Source organism: Lissotriton helveticus, chromosome 5_1 (genome assembly GCF_964261635.1).
Source record: "Lissotriton helveticus chromosome 5_1, aLisHel1.1, whole genome shotgun sequence".
In the NCBI taxonomy this organism is placed as follows: Eukaryota; Metazoa; Chordata; class Amphibia; order Caudata; family Salamandridae; genus Lissotriton; species Lissotriton helveticus.
In genome coordinates, this window is record NC_136065.1 from 22,811,434 (window position 1) to 22,839,335 (window position 27,902).

At 47.7% G+C, this 27,902-nt stretch overlaps 1 protein-coding gene across 1 annotated transcript in view; it reads right to left on the reverse strand.

Moving 5' to 3' along the window:
• The window catches only part of KIFC1 (kinesin family member C1), a 124,554-nt gene that overhangs the window by 25,542 nt on the left and 71,110 nt on the right, over window positions 1-27,902 (reverse strand). Inside the window, exons 4-15 of the mRNA XM_078641644.1 lie at window positions 15,923-15,982; window positions 15,787-15,834; window positions 15,179-15,392; window positions 13,222-13,399; window positions 12,964-13,131; window positions 12,307-12,429; window positions 11,796-11,912; window positions 11,080-11,253; window positions 10,012-10,179; window positions 3,133-3,271; window positions 2,645-2,784; window positions 2,305-2,378 (exon numbers count right to left, since the gene is read on the reverse strand). Coding sequence (XP_078497770.1) covers window positions 2,305-2,378; window positions 2,645-2,784; window positions 3,133-3,271; window positions 10,012-10,179; window positions 11,080-11,253; window positions 11,796-11,912; window positions 12,307-12,429; window positions 12,964-13,131; window positions 13,222-13,399; window positions 15,179-15,392; window positions 15,787-15,834; window positions 15,923-15,982 — 1,603 coding nt within the window. The remainder of the gene's footprint in view (window positions 1-2,304; window positions 2,379-2,644; window positions 2,785-3,132; window positions 3,272-10,011; window positions 10,180-11,079; window positions 11,254-11,795; window positions 11,913-12,306; window positions 12,430-12,963; window positions 13,132-13,221; window positions 13,400-15,178; window positions 15,393-15,786; window positions 15,835-15,922; window positions 15,983-27,902) is intronic.

Genomic DNA, 27,902 nt, shown 5'->3' on the forward strand with positions numbered 1-27,902 from the left:
TAATATTGTAAGTGCCAGGGAGGCCATACAGAGTATATTGGTTGGGGACATGACAACTAGAGTTCCACAACACCATGACCACCACAACACACTTCACTGAACCCAGGAGTGCTTGGTACCAAACAGCTCTTTTACTAAATCCACACTGATGCCATTGTGAGATTTCTTAAAACATGTACTCAGGAGGCACCTCAGAGGTGACACCAGAAAACCTACCAACCTCTGCAGCTAGCAGCAGATGACAGCCTCTGGTTAAACCCCCTCTTTGGGCAGAAAAACCGGCGGTAAAAACTGAAAGGAATAGGCGGTGTGCCCACATCTGCGAAATCCACCCACAAGGTGGGGGAGGCAAAGTGAAACTCAAATTTCAGTCTGCCATCTTGCAGATGGGGAGACCCCGCCAATCAAGCCAAGGTCTATGCACCCTCCTACAAGAGGGTGGCATAATACACAGTGCAGTAACCCCAGGTAAGGTGCCCATTGGCCCTACTTGCTACTCCCCTAAACCACCTCCTAAATTTAGTATTTAGGTGGCTCCCCTCGACCTAGAAAGTAGACTTGTGATGACCTAAGAAGAAAGAAGTCCCCCCGCAGATGCTAGAAGACGATAACTGCCTTGGCCTCAGCCTTACCGACCTATCTCCTGCTTCGACGACCATGCGACGAGCGCGGGCTAACCTCTCCTGCCCTCCACAACAGTGCCTGCAGTGTGAATCTAGAGGCTCCCCCAAACCATGACCGGCTACACCGCTTTCAGGTGATTAAATCCACCTAAGTGGAGCCGGTAATCAGACACTGAGTGCAACTTACCACTGATCCAGCCACTCTCAAACTGCCGAAAGTTGGTTTCTTGAACACTCACATTACTGCTATTTGAGCATCAGCTCCCCATCCTCTTGAGAAGGGGAAACAGCCTTTACAACTGGGCTAAGCCACACGTGCCATTTTCCCCCAAGAACAACCACATATATGCTTGGTTAGGGCATATATGGGGTCTAGATGCTGGAATGGGCTGGCCAAGGAACAAGAAGGATCGGTTGAGGAACCGGTGAGGTAAGTGGAGCTGGATTTTGAGGGGGTGGGTATGGTTTTTGGAGGGCGGGGCGCTCAGGTGTAAACTTTATCATACATATTGCTTTACCACAAAAATTGCATGGTAAAGGTATGCGTTGTTCAGATGCGTTCGCGATTAGGGCAGCGTTTTAGAAGCAAGCGTAGTTTAGCCATGAGTGCCTCCATCATACTACAGCCCATGGGAAGGTTTCGGTCTTTAAGGTCAGTGACTCAGCCTACATTGGTGACACCGGTCCTGGCAAGACACTGAAGCCATGGTTGTGGTCCTGGTAAACCTCCACACCCAATAGAATGTTGATGCTTCCTACTTTCACCTATATGAAATTATTTCCTCTGGTCATTACAAAATTACATATTTTTCTCATTACCACTTAACCGCATGCGTGCGGTCGATATTCTGCTGCTGCGCTGGGATTTACAAAAACCCATTATTCATGACGAGCTGGGCTCGTCATGAGCGTGCGAGGAGGCTACCTCATGACGAGCCCAGCTCGTCATGAGCGTCGAAGGGGTTAAAATGGTAAATACTGTGACCAAGGGAAAACATCACAATACAGCTTGGTGGCATTTCCTTTTAGAAATGCAGTTTAAGACTGATATTCAGGTGCATCTAAGTTAGCACTTATGCTCAGTTTTACCCTTCAAAAAGTCATGGACATCAGCAAAAGAAAGCAAGAAAAAAAAACAAGAGAGCAAGTAGGGTGTCCTGCAGCGCTTAACTTTGGGAATACTGTCATGTTCGAAGACATCATGCAACAAATGGCTGTCAGAGACATAGTCAAGGTAACTGAGGTTTCAGTCCTCACCACAGCCACGCGCTCCGATCGTGGAAGGTGGAGTCAGATGTGCTCCATAGTTTCAAAACTACTGCCCTCGCTCCTAAAAGATATGAGGCCGAGTACATCGATAACAACCAGGCTACGTGCCCGATCGTTGAAAGACACTGACCCTCTACAACAATGCCCTGGTTCCCAAGACAGGTTGTGAAACTAGAGGTTATTGCTCAAGCCAAGCTGCTATGCCAGACAGGTTCCAATAAGATTAGTACAACACATTTTCACCTCAAAATTCTGAGCACGCTAAAACATATATATTTATATTGCCATGCATGGTTCAATTGATAAGAGCACACGCTTCAACCAAAGAGTACCCAGCAGATTCAGCATCGCACACCTAGGCTGCCAGTTGGTTGTGCACATATTGGTTAAAGTTATTCTGGATGCTGCTTACATCTTTGAATTTCCGCCCAGGCTGTTCTGCAGCAAATACGTCAGCTTGCTGTTGCGGTAAGGTATGTGGGAATCCTGTGTGGTGAGAAAGGGACACACCGTAGAAAAAATGTAAGAAAGAAATGCAAATAAACATTTGTAAGCATTAAATCACCACACAAAGTCAACAAAGTCTCTTTACAACAAAACATATCACATTTGCAAAGCAGGAACCAGATATGAAGTAAGCAGGCAAGAACTTAATCCTAGAAGAGTAGATAAACTCACGAAAGGCACAAAACAACTGATGCTGAACTGCAGCATCATTCAGTAGCACCCATGAGAGCATCAAAGAGCATTACCTTATTGGAGAGGGAGGTGATGACCAGGCCTAGGTTGGACAGGCTGGTGTTTATAGACTGGGTTTCGCGCAGTCGGTCTCCCTTCGACAGAGACTTGTCAAGACGCTCGCTGCCAGCCAAGTCAATTAAACTCAAAATGGCTGCACAACAGGGAAAAAAGCCAACACCGATGCAAGTTAATAGATTAAAATGGTAATGGTCATTCAGTTAGAAGCACACAACATCAACGGATAGACTTTTGGAGGCTGCCAATCATGTAAAGTGGACACTGTGCTTCAAATCGATTCCTCTTCAGTCAATAAATAAATATCCATTGCCCAGGTGCTCAATGCCAGTGAACTTCTTAAATGCAAAATAAAAGCTTAAGCCTTATAATGGATCTCTAAGCATGAGGTGACAGCATTAAAGTACAGGGCTTGTCACAAAGAGTCAGTGTTCACCTAAAACCAGCCTTAAGTGAACCCAAAACAAAATGTTTGTTTACTCACATGCAGTCTTAACGTCTCTGGTCTCATTCTTCCCTTCTATTCTCAGCTGAAATACGCTGTGACTTCGGGATGACCGATCATTCAGTACTGTCTTAGCAACAGACCGATTCATTTTTGCAGTCCGCAATAGTTTGTGGACCTAAAAGAAACAGATAGGTAATGGGAATCAGGGCACAGCATAGGATATTCATAGTGCTCTTTTAGGCAGAACGGACTTAAGACTTGCCAGATCGAGAGGGTATCAAGCACAAGTAACACAAAACCTTAACTTGCAACTTAAAACCGCTCAGAGTACTGTACTTGTACTCAAAAAGTCACTTAGGTACCGAGGGCAGTACGGTTTACCTTTGCCTCTGTGGCTACCCAACATCCTAAATCAAGCCAGTAATACAGTGATTCAAAAAAGTAACGCCCTGGATTAGAACTGGTCTGGCCTTTTGGTAGTTCCTAGACCGAAGATATTGCAAATATATATAGGGCTGCCTGATTAGGGACTGAAAACCACCATGACACGATCAATTCAGCCAGAGCATTTCTGTATATTTATGGGGTTGAGGGAGGTTGAATCTTGATCAAACCGGGATATGCTCTATATTTTTTCCACAAATCCTCGCCTAATCGGTGTCCTTACCGTCTAACCCAGCACCAATGCCCACATTGCAGACCAGTAGATACAGTGACCAGGTACCCCTTACACCTATGGTCTTTGCCCCAGTGGAGTGAGACCTCAAACCTTACTAGGGCTGTTTCTCTGCCAGTGCATAGTAGATCTGTATGCAGAGGTCTATCCACCTCAAGAGAGTCCTCGTCTGCATAGCTTTCACTTTCTTTGCTCAGGAGAAACCCACAAAAAATTGACCACCACTTGATGATCCTTAAAACAATGGAACCTCTGTGAGAAAGTGCCATCTTTCTTGCAGTGGAATGTGCCCACTTTTTGCTGAACTGCTGATGTGCTTTGACTGAGTGTGCCCTGAGCTCCTGCCAACCAGGTGCCATGGGCCTGTGTTCCTTCCCTAAAAGCAGTGTTGAAACTAAAACCCAATTGGCATCTCTAGCCCCCTGTCAGCCTCTAGTAGATGGTACCTTAGGTACCCAGGGCATGGTGACCAGAGAAGACCCCTAAGGGCTGCAGCACTTATTGTGCCACCCTTAGGGGCCCTGTACCCTGACACCCACACCCTGCCTTTTCAGGCTGAGTGTCTAAGTACAGTACTAAACAAAGAGTCGACATGGCACACATCCCTGTGTGCCATGCCTACAAGACCCACTGCCCTGAAATACCTCAGTCACCCCTCTAGCTGGGTGCCCTATGCCAGGGGTGTGGGCACAGGTGCAGTGGTGTGGGCACAGGTGCACAAGCCCTATGCCCCTAAAGTACCCAGGACCATTCCTGGGCACTGTAAGTGCAGTGATGCCATTAAGAGTATATGGTGCTGGGAGGTCATCATTACGAACTCCACAGCACCATAATGGCTACACTGAACACGGACAAGTTTGATATCAAACTTCTCAGCACATTAAACCCGCACTGATGCCAGTGTGGGATTTAATGTAAAATGCACCAGAGGGCATCTGGTCTGAGAGGCTGCCTTACAGCAGACATGTTGCTGGACCCCTGGGTGGAGAGCCCCCGCGTTCCTGAGCCTGCAACAATGCACATCCTGGGCGAGGTGCTAGGTCTCCTCCTCCAGGATGGGCAGGGGGAAGCTTCAAAGGCCTGCCGCCTTTGTGAGCTTCCTCAGACCCTGTACTCAGCAACTGGCCTCCACCAGTTCTGACGCCCCACTGGCCTCCACCAGTTCTGACCCCCCACTCTGGCAGGTAGACTGGCAGGAAACCCTAGGTCAGGAAGGGGGGGGTGTGCCAGCCTGTGCCAACCCCATCCCTCAGGTGGGAGAGGTGAGGTGAAGCACGACCCAGGGCTTCGGCCATCTTGAAGATGGGGAGCCCTGCCCAGTCACAGCTAGGCCCCTGCCCCCCTCCCACAGGAGAGGAGCAGACATGGGTGTGTACCCACCCCAGGACAGGGACCTATTGGTCCCTGCCCTTGCCCTGCCTGTAACGCCCCTAAATTCAGTTTTTAGGGGCACCCTGAACCTTCCTTTCTCAGATCCCGATAAGAAAACAAGAAAGAAGACGACCCGTCGTGCAGCTGCTAACAGGACGACACCAACTGACTTGGCCCCAGCCCTACCGGCCTGTCAATCCTGGAACCTGCCTCTGCTAAATCCCAGCGACTCCTGCGGACAGCAACCTTGGAAAACCCGGAGGACCTGCCTGCCTTGACCCTCTCAAAGACTGGGACTTCCCTGAGCAGAGGCTCTGCTCCAACAACCATGCCCCTGGTGCCAGCCAGGAACAGCGAATCCAGCCCACTCTGCACCCGCCGAGCCCGGCCCGTGCCCGAGTGACCAGAGACCACGAGGACGTCCCCCCGGCAACTGGGACCCGAAGTCCAGTGCCCAAAGACCCTCCTCGATGACCCAGACGGTGCCTACAGCCTCAGAACCAGGGTCCCCTCCAACCGCGACCAGTCGAGAGTAAGATTTCCCGACACCCAATGACACCCCTGCACCCGGCGCCCCACGGCCCCCTGTGCCCTCCTTTGGGGTACTCACCTCTTCTCCAAGAACCCAACTTGCCTCTCGAAGTGGTGGCCGGACCTGAAGAATCTCCGTCCCCGAGCCTGCAGCCTTTGTTCACCTTGTAACTGTCCCATTGGATAACAGAGCACCCGATGGCTCAAAAGCACGCTGCACCCAGCCGCCCGAGTGCCCCTGGAAGTGTAACTACTACCCTACTCTACTTCCCCACTTGCCCTGAGTAAGTGACCAGGAGCTCAGCATCCACAGCCGCATGGCCTGCCTGCTTGCAGCCACCAACCAAAGGCCCCCTACCCTCCCATTGGATTGCATTGGCCCTAATCTCTCTGCACCTGGCTGCCCCGGTGCCGCTGAGGGTGTAACAACTGTACCTTTCCGACCCTGGGAGACCCCCGAGTCTATGCCCAGAACCGTAACCTCACCAGTCGAGTACTCACCTGAAAGCCGATAACTCACTTTCCTTCCATAGGCTAACATTGACTGGTTTTCACAGAAATTTCTTCTGTCGATTTTTGAAACTTTAAAATATTCCTCTAAAATCAGCCGAATAACGATTTCTGAAATACTCACCTGGGATCAGGAGAGAAGCCAGTGCTGTACTTCCTAGTTCAGCATCGAACCGCAAAAGTAATCTTAACTGTACTTACAAGTTGCCTGCATTTTCTTCCATAGGAAACCATTGACTGATTTTCTCTGAAATGTCTTCTAAGTGTCGATTTTTGCAAATTACAAATATTCTTTAAAAATCATACCAACTACTGAAACGAAATTACTTGCCTGTCCTAGGTAGAGGTCTCAGTGCTGAACCTAGGAGTTCCGTACTGGATTACAAAAGTAAGTAGAACCTACTTTACCTGCGACTTGAATTTCCTTCCATAGGATAACATGGCTAGTTTTGCTCTGAAAAGTTTCTAAGTGTCAACTTTGAAAATACATTTATATCCTTTACAAATTACAACTGTAACCAAAACGCTTTTACTTAACTGTTTACTGCTTAGGTCCCGGGACTGAATCCAGGATCCAGCCTGTGGTTAGAAAAGTAATCCTGAAAGTAATCAACTGCATTTATGTAGAAAAACCCATTGAGCTCATTGTTAAATTGTGTTTAGAATTGTGTTGCCTATTGCAACCCCAGTAACTAGTGTATTTACCAAATCTATTGCTATTCTGCAAAGTAATTACCTAAAGTCACTCATATTGAGAAAAGTATATTTTGATACCTGTTGGTTCTAAAATAAAACAACTATATCTTTGGATATAAAAACAATTCGCCTAGAGTTCAGTTCTTGAGTGTGTGAAACCTTTTGCTGACAGTGTCTAAAACAAATGCTTTACACTGTCCTCTGATACTGCCTTACTGCTCGACCAAGCTACCACTTTAGGGAGTAAGGTCAGATCGGACTTCAACCTCGGTTATACCTCTGGGGATTTGGGACTCTATACACACTGTACCCGACTTTGGTCCAGTATATATAGAGCCACTTTCTTACAACCTCTCATCCTTTTTCGAGAGTGAGCAAGGAACGCTGGCAGAGAGAGATTGATTACCCGACATGAAAAGAAGTCACAGCTTTCAGTAAGAAGGCTGACCAACTCTTCAGCACCAATGTGTCTGGAAAAAAAATGGAAATGGATTTACAGATGGCGCAGGTTTCAGGAACATGTGAAGAAGGTAGACAGAGAATACAAACTCCGACTTGGCCTTCTTCCTGCCACATTCAGGGCACTTGTCAAATGAAGATGGCATTTTGGCAAGAAAAATGTGGGCTAACTGCCCGAAAAAAGACAGCAAAAGGAAGGAAAAGGACAAAGGACAAAGACGTAGAGTAAAACACTCAAACTAACTAAAAGCCTTGAACTCTCACTCTACAATTGCCCCAATGAATAGAAGCCTCTGTGGTGCAATCAGGTGGGACTGTGGCTCATTTATTGTAAACCCCAATGCTGGAAATTTTGCCATCCTGCAGAGCTGGTCCACAGCAGACTGTGGTGAGCCCACCTTCGACAGTTGTCTAGGTACACAGGAATACAGCAACTCCTGACCTCCGAACATTGGCAGCAACAATTTTCATCATTTTTGTGATCAAAGGGGCCCTGCAGAGGCCGAAAGTGAACACAGCAAGCTGAAAATGCTCATGTCCCACGCTGAATTACAGGAAATACTCATGTGACTGCAGGCAAGGAATAAGGAAATACGCATTCCTGCAAGTCCAAGGACACAATCCAATCTCTTGTGGCCAGGGCACAGAGGATCTGAGTCAATGTGAGTATTTTGAACTTGTCCTTTCACTGGAAGGTGTTCAATGGACAGAGATCCCACAGCCCAAACGCTTTTTGGGACAAGGATGTAGCAACAACAACTTCCACCTTTTTCAGAGTCCAGTACTCTCTCTAGGACACTTGGAGTGCAAAAGGTGTACCCTCCGGTAACAGGATGGGCAGATACTCTCTATAGATTCATTCTGGTGTGGAAGGGACATTGGGTAGGGAAGAGAGAGAAGTTAGGACGCAGCCTTTTTGAAAAACTTGGAAGACACATCTGTCGGAAGCGATAGATTGCCAACTTGGGAGAAGTGCCCAACGTGGTCCCGGTCCCTCCCCACTAGCTGGACATGCACCACTAAATGCAAACTGAAGAGGTTTGTTACCCACTGGAGCAGGGGGAGAGGAGTTGGAGGATTGGTGCCTGCATAGGGTCTGCCAAATCCACATCTATGGCCAAGAAAAGACTGTGTTGTCTTCTGTATCACCGAGTGGGGAGGCGGTCTCTGTTAACACGCCACCCTCTGAGATAAACCAAAAATTGGTGGGTGAAGATTCTTCCATAGTTCAGTAATTCCAAGGCATGCACTGCAGCTCTGCTGTCTTCAGAGCAGATTTTGCTTTTTCTCCAGAGAGGTAAGACCCATCAAAGGACATTCGGTAATGAGATCTGTAGATCACTGGAGATCAAAGTGGTTACTTACCTGTAGGTATATAGTGACAGTAAACAAAACAAATGTAAGCAATGGGTGGGCGTAAAAACCACTGGAAGTTATCAGCATGCTCTTTTGCATGGTTAGACCCCACTTTCGGCCTGGTTTTGAGCTGGTTTAAATTGTAGTGCACATGGTTCCTGCCAACCAGGTCCCATGTGCCAATGCTTCTTCCCTGCAAATAACCCCCCAATTGGTACTTCAACCCTTGTAAGTCCCTAGTAAATGGTACCTTGGGTACCCAGGTGCTGGGAGCGGAAGAGCGTCCCTTGGGATACACCCCCTCACCCTCAACTGGGACCATGCCACTGCCCTTGCAGCTAGCATGCCCCTGTAAGGGAGAAAACAACAAAGTTGACGTGGCACCCTGCCAGCCAACGTTGCCTGAAGGCATGGGTAAGTCACCCAGGGCTCGCAGCCCTAAGGCAGGGTACACTATAGCACAGGTGTGGGCATATCTGCAGGAGCAGATATGCCCCATCAATATTGGGGGGCATTCCCTAATATTGTAAGTGCCAAGACGTGTGCTATAGTGTAAAACCCTGCCTTAGTGCTAAGAGGCCTGCTACAGGGGCGACTTACCTATGCCTTCAGGCAGTGTTGGCTGGCATGGCGCCCAGGTAGGGTGCCATGTCGACTGTTTACTCCCTCACAGGGGTATGTAAGCTGCATGGGCAGTGGCATGGAACCGGGGGGGGGGTGGGGGGGTGGTGGGGGGGGGGGGGGGAGGTCCCAGGCTCCAGGTTCCCAGGGTACCATTTTCTAGGGACTTACAGGGGGTAGAAGTACCAATTGGTGATTTGTTTTCTTAGAAGAAGCACGGGCACAGGAGACCTGGGTGGCAGGGGCCCTGTGCAATGCAGTCGAAACGACATCAAAACCAGGGAAAAAGTGGGGGCTAACCATGCAAAAAAGGCACCCTCACATGGAGCTTCATTCCAGGAAAGACAAGCAGACCTACAATTTCATTGCAACTTTTTTTCCTAAATGCTTGATAGTTCAGATGCTGTTTAAATCACTTTCCCCCTTCAGTTATTCATATAAGTTTTGAAAATCCTAGTGACAATTCAGGGGGGGAAAGGGCACTGGTTTCATCACCAAAGAGACCCCAATGGCTACCAACACTCCCTCCTCTACCCAAGTCTCACAAAAGACCAAATACCAAAATGTCTGTGCGATCTAAAGTCCTTAACATAATGTTGTTTCCTCACAGGTGGGGGCCACTACAAATTTGGGACCAACACACCCAGCAGCATGTACTGACAATTAAAGAAACTTGCCGCTCACAGAATTCTTACCTCCTCTTCAGATGAGACGCCGACGTATCGAAGGTTCGTAACATGTAGCTCATCGCTGTTTGGGCTCACACGCTTAATGTCATACTCCTGGTTCTTCTCTGGCTTGTTCACAAGTAGGTCTCGTATGGTCTCATTATATATCTCCAGGAAGTTTGCCGTAAAGGTGTACTGCAAAGGAGAGCAGGCGAAGTCAGGGCAGATCAGTTTAAAGCAAAGGAAAAAAAACACAAAGAAGCTCCCATGCATGCTGTGGAATATCAGATAAGTGCTACGTAAACAAATGATAGACCGAATGCTGAATGAATCATACATTCACCTCCAGTCAAGAGATCTGGGTTGAATCCATCATTCTTTTGCTCACCAGTTTGGACCCAGCCATATATGCAAACCAGTCTTGAATCTGTTCCTCGTGGCAACAGTCCAGCTTGAACTGCCATATCAGGTCCTCCCTGGACCGGAAACAAGCATCCCGGGACCGGTTCCGGGGTAACACCCCTCATCAGCCAGGCTAACTCTCAGAAGGCATGAGGAAGAATTCAAGCATGTATATCCAGGGCCACTGGAATTAGGAGATTGTACGGCTGCTGCGATTTTTGCCTAGTTATAAATTTGCCCCACTTGACACATAATCCATCATCTGCCGCATAATCTGTAGATTTTAACCCCCAAAAATAGTTTCTAGCTCATATGGTTCAAAAGTTACTACAAATTTGAAGACCCTTATTGCTGCACAGTGGAAAGACCTCTGAAAGGCTGGACTAGTCACTTATCTGTTGCTTATTGCTATATTTAGGAGTAAATTGGTACTATTGTGATGCAGCCAATGCCCAGCGAGTGTTACCAAGTTTAAAAGTAATGAGGTAATAGTTACAAAATGTGCTTCATTAGGACACACAATTTGCCTTTTCTTGATGCATAATTTACTCAACCCTGCCGCATAATTTGGCAGTTTCTCTATGCATAATTCCAATGGCCCTGTGTCCATCTATGGAAGATTTAATGACGCAGAAGTGGCACAGCTAGCAGGCCCTAATCATGGCTTTATTGCTTGAGGAGAGCCATACGTACATGCCAGCCCTTTAATTTCAGCTCTTCCGCACTCTGGAATATCTGCCTTACAGCTCGAGGGATCATTCCCATGGTTTCATAGTTCACATCTTCTGGCCCCTCCATAGTATAAGTCTTCCCACTGCCAGTCTGTCCGTAGGCAAATATGCACACGTGGTACCCATCCAGTGCCGACTATATTGGGGAAAGAAAGAAAAATAAAACAAGTTGACATACCTCAAAATAAAGAAGTGGAAAAACCATGGACCTTGCCAAAGCATGAATTGAAGCAGTCTACATAGCTGCCAGGTCAGTGCTGGGCCGGGTCCAGTGTTGCAGTCAGCGCCTTCTGCACACGCAGCTATATACATTGATAGGCAGCGCTGTGTGCGCATCCATCAGCAGAAGGGAAACAGTCAATGAATAGAAGACAGACTTTTGAAAAGGGGCAATATGACCACATAGCATTACATACATTTGTAATCCGCATGTTCACCACCTGGGACATCTGGTTGGTGACATCGCACTTATTGATCTTGAGAGTATTAAAGACTGAGTGGCCATGCCAGGGTTCAAATCTACAGCCATAATGTCAAGCACAGATTCCCAACCACTGTAGAGTATGTGGAGACAGCTATACTCTGGCCTCCTTTCGAATGTACTTCAAAAACCTACAAGTATGCCTCTTCTGGACACCCTCTAGCACCAGATAACTAGTGCTCCCCCACCCCACATACCTGGACGAGTAGCGAAATCTCATGAAAAACTTCATCCTGACAGGAGGCGGGGGAGAAGACTCGATCGAAAGAGAAGTCATACTTGTGTGCCTCCTTTTTCTCACGACCTGTATGAGACTTAATAGGAAAAACAAACCGGGAATCAAAGCACCTTCATTGCTCCTTGACCCACATAATGCAAACCTGCCCTGCCTTCCCCCCTCTAATTCTAGTATGGGCATCAAAGGCTATGTTGCACCCTCACCCACGACCACACTTCCTACTCCTGGGCACTTAAAACAGCAATGATTCGTACAGCTTCTGAGTCTAGGCTGTTTTGGAATATGTCCACCCTTACAGCTCACAACTTTACTGCTTCTCCACCCGGTCTCATCCTTCCAAAAGACTATATCTCACTTCAGTATCAGACTCCAAAACCAGCCAGACCCAAGTTTGCCTCACATCCACAGCCACCCAAGCCTCGCAAACGCCTTTCAGCCACCCTCCACGTCTAGAGCCCCACCCCTCTCACCTCTTCAGTCTTGCACAGGACCACAGTGCGGTCATCTTGCTGTGGGAACTCTATGTGATCCATTTTATAGGTGCTTTCGGACTTCAGCAGGGGACGGACTCTGCAGAATACGCGGATGTTGCCCTGTGGAGCGAAAGGTTAACGCCAGTGGTCAGATGGGCATATGATCCTTTTCACTCTTGTAATGGGCTGTACAGTACTGCCAATGCAGTCCTCTCAATGCATCACTTGTCTTTAGCACTTTAGGGAGGCTAAATTACCCACATACTCCCTGCGCCAAAGTTCTGATGGTAGTTCAGGAGTTCATTTTTACTGTCTCAAAGGACCAGAGTCAATCTGGTCAGAATATGATGGGTAGGGCCAGGTCCTTGCTCTGGCAGTGACCCTACAGGACCATGTGGGTCTCCTTGCTTCATGCACTGCAAGGCCACACCCAAGGTAGAACTAAACAATATAAATAAACAACATCACATATCTTCTATGAAGACAGTCACTTCAAAAAAATCCCAATCTAGATTTTATAGTTAAGTGAGTTTTCAGGACAAATTACACTACATTAAAAAACAGCTGCAGAGTTTACATCAAGAGTTTCACACCCACACACCAAACCTTTGCCCTCAATAAACCCTGCCTTCCCCAGTAAGAGACCACCCTTACCTTCAACTCCTGGATGATGTTATGGAGTCGCCTGCGCTCCATTTCCAAACTGTGCAGGCGCTCCTCCTTGTTGGTCCCCTCTTCCTTCAGCACAGCTACCTCTGCCTGCAGACTTCGGACCAGCTCACGCTTGCCGGAAAGTTCATCCTCTGTGACCTTTAAGTTTATCTGTAAAGGACAGTGGCAGTCATATGAGTCGCTAGAAACGGCTTGAAGTGGCTAAGTGAAGGCGGATAACTTAGCGGACTGTGTGCATACCTCCCTAGAGTTTAAAAGCTCTGAAAGGTTCCTCCTGTCCTCCTGAAGCTCTGAGATGGTGCACGACTGAGTAGACAGCTGACCCTCCTGAGTGCTCACCACCGTCCTCAGTGCTGCTGCCTCCTGCGACGCCTGCGTGAGCTTCTGCTGCGTCATAAGCAGCTCCGCGCCTATAGAGCTGCAAGTATGCGAAACATGATGACAAGCTGGAGAGTTGAGGGACAAAATTAAAGGGCACAACCTTCCCACTTATGGAAAACGTGACACCAGCAAGGAAAGCCCCAGTGTCAAAATGAATGGCTCAGGAATCCAAGGAGCAGTGCTCCACCTACAGGGAGATGTGTCCAAGTGTCTATCTAGTATGTGCTACTTTTCAGGAGTCCAACTAACGCCCTTATTTCCTCCTAGTCCACCCCTCATGAATAAGGCCATTCAACAGTTCTTTCACTACAGCGCAGCAACTAACCAAGAATAGGAGCTAATTACATGTAGAAATCTCAAAATGTGCATTTCCTCCTAGAACGAGGGGCTGTGAGAGAACAGGACATGACCCAGTGCAGAGACAGAAGAGAATGGAGGGAGGTCAGCACTCTAGTGGCTGGCCAGGAGGGCAACAACCAGAAGCTGGTGCACGATGTGGTAAATTAAGAAAAATGCATGGAGAGGGAGGGGGGCAAATGACATAGAAGATGGAGAGGAGGTGTTTCGCAGTGGAGTCGGGAAGAAGTCGGAACTCAGACGGAGATGCGAGTGAGATGCAGATTTGTGAAGCTGCGGCCCAGAGGTGCTGGAGTGGAATGGGGTAGAGGCAGCCAGAGAAAGAAGATGCAGTGCTTGAAGGCCTGACAGAGCTCCCAGGCCGCAGGGGCAGGCGTGTCTCTATCCAGCGGCCTTCAGGAGGGAGGTGCTGCAGTACCGTTGGGCTCGATCTCGGCGCAGGCTCCTGGTCGCAACAAAGTGACCCCGCTGCTGTTCACGGGGTGGCTAGATGGGCTGTGGGGCACTTGAGATTACCACAGAGAGGGCGTGGTGAAATCTCAGAGGGGACATACAACTTGCAAGAGTGAGCAGGTTGGGGAGCAAAGGTCACGGCCGAAGACTAGAGAGAGAAGCCACAGTTTTATCATGGTGGTAGCACCAGGAGTAGTCCCCATAGTTTCGGTACGGAGTCTTTGTTCTGTCCTGTACCTTGTTAAGGAACCAGTGGGAAACCATGAGATGTCACTGAGGATAAGAGCTGGGAGAAGAGAAATCTGGGCATCCGGAGCTTAGAGCCTTTTCTGGCTAACAAGACACTAAATGGGAAGAACATTTTTCAATCAATAGCTCTGAAATCGCTTCCTGACTGATGTGGGGTTTGATATTTAAGAGATGCCGTTAGGCGGGAGATTTAACAGGGCTGCAAACATCTTTCCTTCACTGCTTTCACAACAATCTTATCAATCTCTGCTAATCTTCCTTTGCTTTTTAAAAAAGAAAATAAACTTTTGAAAGGTTGGAAAATGGATCATTCCTTATTGAACTATTGCAGTGAAAGGAGCAGTAGACCTTCCCCCCACTTTCTTAAGTTTCTAAATTAGATGTACCACAAGGTCTTATATTTCTGCCTATGTAAAATATACTTTCACACTAAGCAGATCACACAAGGGCTTTAAAGGAGCATTCTGGCTCCTTTGGGGATCCACACTGTGGTTTTCAAATGTGAAGCTTAGCTGGGAAGCAAAGTGCAGACAAAGTAAGGGTGAATTAAGAAAGTTCCTACAAGATTCTGCTTCAATGTTGGGAAGGGTGCCAAGATTTTGCTGTGCAAACAGGTTTAAACTTATTGGAAATTAATGTGGATTAGCCTTACCAGCCTGTGTGCTGGTCAAAGAAAGCAGCTGCTCTCAACCCATTGTCTATTTTCATAGCCCAGAGGTGAAAAGCGGCAGCCCCTCGACCACAGCTCAATTCTTACCTGCAGCGGGCAGTCAACTCCTTGTTCACTGCCTCCTGATGGTTCAACTGGTGCTGCATCTGCTCCACATTCTGGCACAGGCGCGTCTTCTCCCCCGCCACAGCTTGTAGTTTACTCTTATAGTTTGCTACTTGGTCTCGCAAGTCATCCATTTTTCCCTTCATATCCCAGGCAGCACGCTGCTTTTTCGCTCCGCCAGCAGCAGGTTGTGCATCTAAGCTCAACAAGAAAACATCAGTACAGCTAAATGGAGAGAAGGGCCAAAAGGAGTGATTGAGAGCAAGGGAACGAAGTTCAGACAGACCCAAGAGATCTAGAGATCTGACAACACAGGTACAATAAGGAGGTCGCTGGAGTCCCAGAAACTGAAGAAAACGTGAGTGAAGCCAAAGCCTTTTGGGGGAAACACGAAGGGAATCCAACTCAAATGTTGGAATATCTGAGTTAGGGTAAAGACTAAGATAGCTACCAGCAGATGCGAGACAGCAGAGTCTAGAATCAGACTGCAGATAAAAGGAGAGGGGTGGAAATAAAACTCAAGCTATTGCATGATTACATAAAATAGAGTCCATCATACTGCACAGGTCTTCACCTGGATGATCACTCACCTGTCTGTGGCACAGATGATGTATTCTGTAAAGGCTTCCGAACAGCAGCTACCAAAAAAAAGTATATAGTAATATGACCACATGTCCATTCAAAGTAAATCCACACATTCCTGGCCATTAAAAGAGTGTACTGTACCTGGAGCTCCTGATGCAGAGGCCTTGGAAGCTCCTCTCGCAGGAGCAAGAGACCGTCTTCCTGTAGGAGGAAGATAATGGTGTTTAGAAGAGGCACATATCTATAATATCGAAACCTCCTCCACACCTGAATTATAAAGAGACTCAATGTTTTGCAGAATCACGTTTTCAACAAATGGATCTAAAGGCCTGACTGCAGCACACAAGAACATTATTTACATTTCTTCTGAAATGATGCTATAAAAGCTGAAGATCTGATAAGTGGTGGCTGCTCAACACAAACTATGTTTAGCTGCCATGGTTTGTAGTAAAAACCACAGAAGGAACAGGAAAAAGGTGGAAAAAGTAGCATAGGTAAGGATCTGCATGGGAGAGAAATTTAGGATTAGGTTAAAGTATTAGGTAACATAATATACGAAAGATGACGCAAGGCAAGGGGTAGGGGCTAGGATTTTTTTTATAAATTAGTTAAGTGATAGGGCTAAGTTAACAAAGGGTTTGTGTTGGTTTGGGGTCTGGGAAAGGCATGGGGTCATGGAAAGTTTAGGTTTTAGTGTTGTGCTAACATTAGGTTTAGAATAACGCAACGGTTTAAGAGATGAAGAAAGAAGGTCGTGCAGGACGTGAATGACAGGGGAGGAGGCATGGCAAAGTAAACCTCCCCCTTTCACCACCATAAAAGGTCAGTGAAAATAATGCAGGAGAAGACGTTAAGAAATTAATACAGAAAGGGATTGGATTGGGGTTAATGTTGGTCTATGCACAATGCAACAATTAAAAAGGCATCTTTTTTCCATTGACATACACGTAAGTCACAACGTAACATCTTTTGTTAAATCTAAATCTTTGTATTCTAAATTTACATACTAATTGCTACCACAATGCATCGCAAATGTTCACCAAATCTAGGCTTCTGAATAATCCACAGTCAGAAGCAACTCTCACAATACAATGCAGCTCAATATGCTCTCCTACAGATGTTGTGCCAAGCCAGCTTTTGAAGCAAAAATATTCTGTCCTTAAAAAATAACCCTCAGAAATCGGGGATTCTGTTCTCCTGAAAAAGTGCAATGATTAGTAGCAAAAGGATGCTGCCTTTTGATCCACAAAGTCCACACTACAGAGCATGAGAGGCGCATAGGCCATAACCGCCAGCTTATAGCGACCGAATCGCTAACTAGGCGAGAAATTGCAAAAGGCCGGCAATTTCAATTTAACAAGCAGACACAGCCTCCTCATGGTGGTTGCTTCCTTGTTCTTATGCAGAGAGAGACTGTTTAGGTTTTCTTTTCCTGTGGGCAAGAGCATTCAGATTGTTCTCTTGCTATGCGCCATCTATCTCCCCGACAGACTCCTCAATTCCCAGACATTACAAACTCTACTCTCGTTGGAATGGTGCATAAAGAAAAGGAAGAACCCCCTGATTGGAAGTGCTCGGCACTACACACTGGCACAATATTCTGCCTGTGATTGGAGCACTGTGTGCTCCATTTGGGCAATCTGCAGTGCATGACTGAAGTAACTCACCCAGTTGAAATTAGAGGACTCCCCAAACTATTAGTTTTCTTCCTGTCCCACACTGTAACTCAGTATACATTAGAATTAAAAACCTGCAGTAGCTTGTAAAGATGTAACATGTACTCTTGTCCAGATAACAAACACCAACCCCCTTGAGTGAACCAAACACCACAGGATTCACCTCTGCATGAACAGGGCAAACAGCAAATTCCTCAATTTGTCAACTTTTTTGGGGGGAAGTTTCCTTTGACAGCTGAAAATCAACAGGTATTTGCCCTCCATTTCCCCATCTCTGCTGTGGGAATTGCTCTGCAGAGTATACTACATGCAGGGCATTGGCAGTATGTGGCAAGGTAGACTAAATTATGTAGCAAGAAAAGGCAAATTATGGGGCATAATGTGTCATATTTTGTTTTGGTCATTTTTACGCATGTTAACACTGTCTGGGAAGTAGTTTCACTTTATTAGTGCCAGTCTGACCCCTAAAACAGCAACAAACAGAAATGTGACCAGTCAACCTTTACAAAGGGCCTTTCACTCTGCAGCAAAAACATATTGCTGCATATTCTTTTAGTATCTTTTCATCCATTTGAGCTATAAACATTTTTTTGTTCAAATCCGTGATGAGGGATCACGTGGCAAGTGCGGCAATCTATATTTATGCAGAAAACACTGCAGCCACAAAATTGAATAATTCCAGTGACCCTGGCTATGCACCATCCTTCCTTTGAACCACTGTAATAGTAGTGAGAAGAATTCTTCTCGATTGCCTTACTTTCCCTCTGGTGTGCCTGGTTTCTCATGAGGACTCCGTTTAAAGCACGCTTCTCCAACCAGTAACTTGTGAGCTACTGGTAGCTCTCCAGCTATCTATAAATACCTCTCCTGTGTCCAGTCCAGCCTCCTAAAATAGGAGCTTTTGAATGACTGAATGAATATACGTATACCAAAATTAAAAAGCACGTATTAGAGACCAAAATGTGTGCATTTTCCAAAGTGATAAGTTGATGTTTAAATTTACAAAACATTTATTGCCGATATTGGAGTGTTAAATCCTGTGTAATTGAGGATATTTATTACTAATATTACCACCTTGGTGCCAGGGACATTTAAGCTGTGGCTATTATGCATTATCCACGTAATGGCATTCCAGGCTGCGTGGTGCGCAGAGGTGATCACTGCAGATAACTTTACATAGGGTTGTCACCAACGTAATATTGTCTGATGTGGTCATTGTTACAACACTAATAATATTAATAGCTCGGAAATAATTTTATTCATCATAATTAGCTCTTATTACAGAAAAGGTGGAAGAGCCCTGATTTAAGGTGCTGGCTGGTGTCAAAGTTTGACCCAGGTCTCAGAATCACTATCTGAGCTGAGAAGAAAAAGTTACTTACCTGTCTTCGGTAACACATTTTCTGGTAGAGAATCTATCTAGCTGCAGATTCCTTACCTTTGGATTTCCCAGGCGTCAGGCTGTGTCCGGAAACTTTTGCTGAGCAATTCCACTTGGGCACGCTGTCGGGTGGCTCCATTTGGCTCAGTGTTACGTTGACGTCGTTAGTGTCAGTTATGACTTCGCAGTACCTATAAAGGTGCCACCCAGGTGTGCGGACATTAGTACTTTTGTTTTTTTTCCCAGGCCAGAAGTGCAGAGCAACGAAGTAACTTACGTAGTCATGTGCAAAACTAGGGCCCTGAAAAGGGAAGTAATCCTAGCCTTACAACATTAGTCCGCAAAGCGGGGAGGTATGGGTGGGGCTGTAAGGAATATGCAGCTAGATGGTCTCTACCAGATAACGTGTTACTGGCGGTAAGTAACATGTTCATATGATAGAGACTTCTAGCTGCAGATTCCTTACCTTTGAATTAGATACTCAAGCCATACCATCCTGGTGGTGGGTTGCGAACCTATACCTTAAACTAGGAAGTCCTGCAGAACCGAACAGGCAAAATGCCTGTCCCTGCGGATCAGACTGTCTAGGCAGTAGCGTTTGGCAAATGTGTGCCAAGATGCCCACGTTGCTGCCAGACAGATGTCCAGGACTGCAACACCCCGAGCCAAGGCCGTAGTCGCAGCCTTTCCCCTGGTGGAATGGGCCTTTAATCCCTCAGGGGGCTGCTTATTTGCCAGGGCATAGCAGATCTTAATGCGAGAACGACTCCGTGAGAGATGGTCCTTTTCTGCACTGCCCTTCTCTTGTTAGCTCCCACATACCCCACAAAGAGTTGGTCGTCCACCCGGAACGCTTTTGTGCGGTCAAGGTAGAACGACAACGCTCTCTTTGGGTCCAGTCGGTGAACACGCTATTCCTCTTTAAGAGGGATGTGGGGGAGCAAAGAAGGTGGGCAACGTGCTGGATTGACCCAGATGGAATGGGGTCAAGACCTTTGGCAAAAAGGAAGCCCAGGTGCGAAGCACCACTTTGTCTGGAAAACACATCAGATAAGGAGGAGTGAAAGACCACGCCTGCAACTTACTCACCCTCCGGGAAGATGTAATCTATACTAATATAATAAAGAGAGAGCCCAAACCTTTGGAGGCGGGTAATCTCAGGAACCACAGCACCAATCACAACACCCAATACAGCGTTGGAAAGGGCAGTTGCAGCAGAAGGACAGAGGCTATGCAGACGCCCACCATATACATTTAAAAGGTAAAAGAACCGTGCCAGCAAAGTAGTCCCTTGTGGGCGTGTCTGCGTTGTGCTGTGGGCGTGACAAACGCTGGGCGCGTGTGGTAGGTTCCGCCCTTCATGCCATGTCTCATATCGTGTGCTGGATTCCTGAGGAAAAAAAAAGCGAGCGTTGTGCCCAATATTTCATTGGGTTTTTCCCCAGGTTCTGTACATTCCAGCTCCGGGTGTCCACCCTGCTCCCTTTAAATACCCCTGCACCCCATAATCATAACCCACCCTTACTCCTTAAAAAACCCAACACCAACCCATCTTAACCCTATAAATATACCCTGCACCCCAAAACCCAAACCTAGCCCTGAACCCTAAAAATACCCCTGTACCCCAAAACCCAAACCTAGCCCTGAACCCTAAAAATACCCCTGTACCCCAAACCTAGCCCTGAACCCTAAAAATAACCCTGTACCCCAAAACCTACCCCTGAACCCTAAAAATAACCCTGTACCCCAAAACTTACCCCTGAACCATAAAAATAACCCTGTACCCCAAAACCTACCCCTGAACCATAAAAATAACCCTCTACCCCAAAACCTAGCCCTGAACCCTAAAAATACCCCTGTACCCTAAAACTCAAACCTAGCCCTGAACCCTAAAAATACCCGTACCCCCAAACCTAGCCCTGAACCCTAAAAATACCCCGTACCCCAAAACCCATACCTATCCCTAAACCCTAAAACTACCCCTGTACCCCATAACCCAAAACTATATCTGAACCCCTAAAATATCCAAACACCCCAAAACCTATAGCTCAGTACCCCAAAACATATACCCCTATACCCATACTTACCTTATCCAAACATTTAAAAAAACCATGTTTTTACCATTCATGCATTTACAACGAATTTCGTTGTAAATGTATGTGTGGTAAAGCATATAAAATGTAATGCCATGCGTTATAATGGCATTGCGGAGTCATGGTACTTTCGTAATGAAAGTATGCGGAAAAAAAGTTGCGGAATAGTGGGTGTTTCCCCTCCCCCGGTAAGTACATTGGTGGCATGGCGGCCCACATCTCCAGCAACACACTCATTTTTTCACCACCGATTTGAAAAATACACAGGTCTCTCTCATTGATGGCCAGCACCAACATACACTTTTAGGCACACCTCCCGCCACAAGTTCTAGAATTGCGAACTTTAGAGCTGGGGAGCTACGTTCGAATCTCGGCATCAGCTCAACATCCTGTGATTCCAGGCAAATCGCTTTGTCTCCCCGTGCCTACCACAAATGAATGTGTTCTTCTGTAATGTAAATTGTGCTCATGCCATGTTGTCGAGTTCGCGCTATATAATATTGCAAGGAAAAATAAAGTAGGGAAACTCGAGTTCACACACTACTGAACGCGCACTCTTAAGTGCATTAGCAGTGCACTGTGAATCGGAGCGTTTCAGAGGCCTGTCACAGATAAGAAATGCTATCAAAACGAAATCCTACAAAACAATATACTACTGGCCGGCAGCAATTCATACCCGGACAACGTCGGGATGGGCTGCTAGTCACCAATAAAAAGGATGTTTTGATGGTCAACAGCTGGAGGGGACAGTTATGTAAAGCCTCGAAAAAAGCACACATTAGGTAGGAGAGGGCCAAATTAAGGCCCCATTGTGACATAACAAAGGGTGTGGGTAGAAACGAGTGAGCCAGCTCTTTTAGAAACCTATGCACGATTGGAGACTTAAAGAGATAGGGCTTGTTTGGCAGCTGCAAAAAAGCAGAGAGAGCAGAAAGGCAAACCTTGAGAGTTCCCAAAGCAGAGCCCAGCTGGGCAAGGATCAAAATGGATGAAAGAACAGAGGAAAGAGAAGCAGAGTGAGGGTCAATAGACCCTTCTGTACAGTATAATACAAATGTCTGCCAATGGCAGGTGTATACAGTCTTAGAGGAGGGCCGCCAGGCTGCCAGAATAATGTTACATACTCCGGGAGGAAGGTCAAAAGCTATCAACTGCCGCTGCTCAATCTCCACGCATGGAGGCACAGAGTTAACAGGTTCGGGTAGAGAACCCTCCCCAGCTGTTGCGACAGAAGATCCTCCCGAAGGGGCAGTGTTATCGGAGGATCAATGCTCATCTTCAGAAGCTCTGGATACCAAACTCTCCTCACTCAGTCTGGAGCCACAAGAATGACGTGAGCCTGGTCGCTCCTGATCTTAATCAGAACCCTGTGCAGGAGTGGTATGGGTGGAAAGGCGTACAGCAGGCCTGAGCTCCACTCAACAAGAAGCGTCACCGAGCAATAGCCGCCTTGGAAACTCCAGCACGCAGTACTGCTGATACTGCACGTTCTCTTCGGAGGCCCACAAATCTAACAAAGGTTCGCCCCACTGCTGAAAGACTTTGTGCCACCTCCGACTGGAAATAGCATTTGTGATACACTAGGCATCAAAGGCTGAAGTTAATCGACCCTGGCGTTCAGAGAACCTGCCGGTTGTTGAACAAACAGGGTTATGACCTTCTATTCCAGCAACGTTCAGAGACGCAGGGCCTTTCGACAAAGGGTCCACGACCCAACCCCACTTGTTGCAGTTCCACAAGGCGGTGGTGTCGGCTGTGAACACCTGCAACAGCTTCCCCTTGACAGAGGGAAGAAATGCTTTCAATGACAGTCAAGTGAATCTCCTAGAGATCCGTCTCCCCCGAGTGCCACCTCTCCCAGATGACCACCCCATCTCAGAAGTGACGCATCTGTCACAAATGAGATCTGGTTAGGGGAAGGGAGAGGGTCTGCAGTTTACCCAATCGCAGTTCGTCAACCACCACTGCAGATCTTTCACAGTTCCTTCTGAGATCTGAAGCACATCTGTGAGATTTCCCTGATGCTGTGCCCACTGGAACTTAAAGTACCACTGCAGAGCCCGCTTACACCACTTGTCCACGTTGTCTGAAGGTGGGAGACGACAGCCTGGGGCGAGGGCGCCTTCAACAGCCAGTAGTCGAGGTAGGGGAAGACTGACACCCCTAACCTGCTATTATTGGTAGGGCCAAAGGGGCGCACGGTAAACGGAAAGTGCTCAGAGCCTACCTTGAACCACAGACAACGGCTATGGCCCAGCAGGATGGGGATGTAAAAATACGCATACTGCAGGTCCAACGCGATCATCCAGTCTTCTTGGTCTAGGGCAGACAAGACCTGAGCTAGAGTGAGTATCTTGAATTTCTCCTTCTTGAGAAAGATATGGACAGTACGAAGATCTAAAATGGGTCGCAACCATTTGTTGTTCTTCGGAATCAGAAAGTAGCGGGAACAACAGCCATGGCCTACTTCTGAACCCGGGACCGTTTCTATAGCTCCCTTGACTAAGAGAACTGTAACTTTCACCTGCAGCAATTTTAAATGATCTTCCGTCAGCCGTTCCTGATTTGGCAAAATGGGAGGACAAAAAGAAAGAAAAAGGCAGAGAATAGCCCTCCTGAATGATCTGCAAGACCCACTTGTCCAATGTTATGGATCTCCAGTGGGGGAAGATAATGGATTTTCCCGCAAACTGGAGTGGTGTGGTCTTGCAGCGTCAGACTAGGAGTGCTTGGAGGCTGCGGCTGCAGATGTCTTCTGGTGTCCAATCCTAGGTCGGAATGAACAGAGTCCACGTCCCCGCACACCTTGGGAAGCCTGCGCAGGACAGTGGCTGGGATAGGGCTGACGTGTTAGGAAACCCCTTTCGTTGCCACGAAAGGTAGACTGGCCACAAGGAGAAGAGGAGAGACCCAAAGCTCTGGGCATAGCTCACGAGTCCTTGAACCTCACTAGGGCTGAATCTGCCTTTTCCCTAAAAGGCGTGTTCCATCAAAGGGCATGTCCATTAAATTTGCCTTGACATCACCTGAGAAACCAATTGTCTTAAGCCAGGCATGGAGCCTCAAGGCCACTGTCGTGGAAATCGATCTGCCCGGCGAATCAGTTGTGTCAAGGCCACACTTTATGGTAAATTTTGCGGCATCTCTCCCGTCCTTAACTGTCCAAGGACCTCGGCTGCCCTCTTGACGACCATGGCATAAGATGCCCTCTCCCCGTGGCAGAGACAGCATGCCAGTATCTGTAGAAGAATCCAGTCCACTGGCTTTCCCAAGCTCCTCATAGCAGTCCCACTGCTATGCAGAGTAATCCTGGTGTTCCAGAATGTCCACAGACACTTCCCATTCCTCTCCAAAGCCTAACACGTCCACAAAGTGTTCAGGCGACAACATAGAACCCCTGGGTTCAATCAACGGAGTCGAGCGACGTCGTTCCAACTCAGTGTTGTCGGGAGAAGGATGGGGCGGTCACTGCGGCACCAACTTCGGGGGAGGTCACGGTGGCACGACCGGCGTCGACCCAGATCGGATCTCCAAGGCCCCAATGGCGCCAGAGTTGACAGCGTAGAATCAGACGGGCCCCTTCTGACCCCGCAGGGTACGAAGGCTCACCAGATGGGTCGGCCTGCTCAAATACCCGGTGCATGGCCTTGTAGAACTCTCATCTGAGCGGGGGTCGCTCCGGCTCCTGGAAAAGGAGAGAGACGCAAATTCAACCCTGGCCCTGTAGAACCGTGCCTAGAGCGTCCATGCTCCTTTCTCGACGCACGACAGTCGAGGTGAAGATGAAGTCCACCTGGACGACAGCTTCTTCTTGAGCCTCTTCCCAGACTGTCCAGACGACCTAGAGTGGGACGACGAGGACTTTGTGCTCTGAGAGCAGTCCCGCAACCTCCTCTTCCTTGACTGGGACCGGGCCCTCCACGGAGTCTCGCTTGATGGGGTCTGCTGTCTTGCCGCAAGGAGCTTCAAAGCCCACTCCCATAAGGTCTTATGAGCCATGGCCTGACAGTACGAGCACGACTTTGGATCGTGGTCGCGCTCAAGACACCAGAGGCAGACGAGGTTGCCCCGGACGGCTTAAACCCAGTCTTCCTTAAAGACATCCTCACACACAATGAAAAAAAAAATCTGGAATTCGACAAAAAGTAGAGAAAAAAAGCCTCTCAAAAAGTAACAGAGGGATAGATCTTCCTGAATCGGCGCTTAACTGGCATGACAAGAACTAATGTCCGCGCAACTCGGTGACGCCTTTATAGGTACTGCAACATCATAACTGATGCTAATGACGACGTCAACAAGAGCCACCTGACAGCACGCGCAAGGAGATTGCTCAGCAAAAGTTTCCAGATCCAGCCTGATGCCTGGGAAATTCAAAGGCAAGGAATCAGCAGCTATAAGTCTCTGTCAGATCACAGTGTTCAAAAATAAAACCAAACAACTGGGGGCAGATTTGCTAACACTTTGTGGAGGGTTTGCGCTAACCAGCCTGAAGTGAAAAGTACTGCTAAAGTAATGCAAAGTAGCACTTCATGTTTCTTCGTGCTGCTTCATGTGAGGGGCATGTTACCAAAATGGTTACTCACCGGTAGGAGTAGTTTTGCTGCTTATACAGTTTCCTCGATTCAAATGATGTGCATTATTCCACCACACAGTGGTGTGGTCCGAAATATTGTGTTTCCCTCTCCTTTTACTTCTTTGTGGCCTCCTGATGCTTGAACTTCCTTTTCTTCTGTTGTCACATGTGAATGCAGAAAGCTTTTCCAACTGCAAACTGCTCCTACAGGTAAGTAACCATTTTGTTTTGCAGCATGAAACCTTTCTGGATTCAACTGCTGAGAATTGATTGTATTGGGGGGGGGATAAATGTGTTTGCAAACAGGCGCTTTAGAACCTTCTGTCCCACCTTTGGATGTCCTCTGGCTAGGAACTCTACACAGTAGTGTTTTGGGGAAGTATGTATGGGGAACCATGTTGCTGCCCTGCCCCTATCCTCCTCTTTACTGGTGTTTCGTGCGGGGGGACCAAAGTGAGTCCCTTGCTTTGGGTCCCTGACTGTTAGACCTGTCTGCTTCTGAGAGTCCCCTCACACTATGATTTATTTTGTTCCCCCGTGCCTCCTAAAATTTGTCGCTTTTTCTTTGTCTACCAGGACCTTTTTGTGTGTTGTCCCATGGGGCTAGATGCTCTTTGATGCCCAGTTGCTCACCAAGTTCCTGGCACCTATGTACAAGGCGCATGACGGAACCGGTAGCATAACCAACTGGGGTTGTCAACCCTAAAATGGTGGACACCATTGTCCCCTATGAGAGTGACTCCCATTGGAGCCCCTCTGACCTCTGACCCTTTGAAGGTTTTGGCGCACTTTGTGTAACTTGCAAACCTGACAGGAATCCCCTCAGGAGTTATAAGTACACAAAATGGCTGCCTTAGGAAGCCCAGTAGGTGGCTCCTAATGACCAAAAAGATACCTTGAAAGGGCCATGTCATTGACATAGCCAGGGAAGGTTCTAGAACCTTCTGGCTCGTGCTGGCATCCTAGGGCACTGGCTATAAAAGGCCCAGTCCCTGGCGGCCATGTTGGAGAGGAGAGGAGTGGAGAAGAATGATCAAAGAACACCAGAAGAAGAGGACTTGACCCCAGATTGACACCTGCCCTGTTAACCCCCTGAGGCAGCTGATAGTTCAGGCAGAAGAGCAGCAGAGGTTGCTGGCGTGGACCCTGACTGGCATTCCAGTCAGAAGCGTGAGCAGTGTCCTCTAGCCTTCAGCGCCTGGTCAGCGAGTGCCCAATTGCCCCTCAGAGACTTTGGCCATAGTTAGAGCCTCCCCGCCCCCCAGTGGTGAGATCGCAACCGCAACTCTTAAAGTGCCACCTTCAACTTAAGTGCCTCCTGGCGGGTGTTCGGACGTCTCCGAACCCACCGCCGTCGACGCGGTTTGTGGATAGAAGGTGAGGTGCTGCGCTGGGGCGGGGAAAGGCTGGCCTTCATTTGGGCGAGATTACGGTCTCTGCCCTGCCCGAGTGACTTGGGAGCTGGTGTGTGGGCGGGAACCCCCCCCGTGAGTGAGCTCGGAGGGAGGATCGCGGAGCCCCTGGAACCCTTCGCCCTTGGGAGAAGTGCCATACTGACTGGAGCGCTTACCGGCGCCGCCGAAGTGAGGTGGGCCATCTCTACCCCTGAAGTTGCCGCGTTGTTGTGGAACTGTGATGCGGTCTCGTTTTGAACTGTGCGCGCAGGTGTTTTGGCCCCTCCGGCAGTCCGTTCGACGGTCCCAAGACTCGTGAACTGGAGCCGCCTTCGGAAACCCCGCCTGCGCTGACAGAAGCGCACAGACTCCTCCGGCAGCAGTAGCATTGAACCGGCTGACCGCGGAGTGTAATTGCCGTAGTCATTTTATGCCTTTATCTTCCAGATATACGCGCAATGAGTTGTGAGTGCAACTAAGGGATTATCACGCGTATCTTGTGCCCAGAGAGCCCGAACCCGTGAACACTTCAAAAACTGTAAGAGCACGCATTCCGCATTGAATGACAAACATAATGTGTTTACCCTGAAAGTGATTAATTGGTGGCAGCGATACCAGAATGACCCTGTGATATTTATGTGAAACGATCAGTATCTAACCTTCTAGGAAACTGTCCAGTCATTGCTGATATTTATTCCAGTCATTGCTGATATTTATTCCAGTCATTGCTGATATTTATTCCAGTCATTGCTGATATTTATTCTAATGTATTGAATCCTGATGTTTATCCAGTATATTTATTTATTAGAGTCCAACTATTTATTCCTGAGAAACCAGTACACAACTAATCAAACCCATGTAAGAAATGTGAATGTGATTACCTAAGTGAACTTCCTTCAAACCCAGAGAACTTTTACATAAACGAAACGTATTTTTCTATAAAAGTGGTGTGGTGTCCTTTTTGTGTGGTGTGCAGGGAGTTATTATTGGGTCAGAGCCGGCTT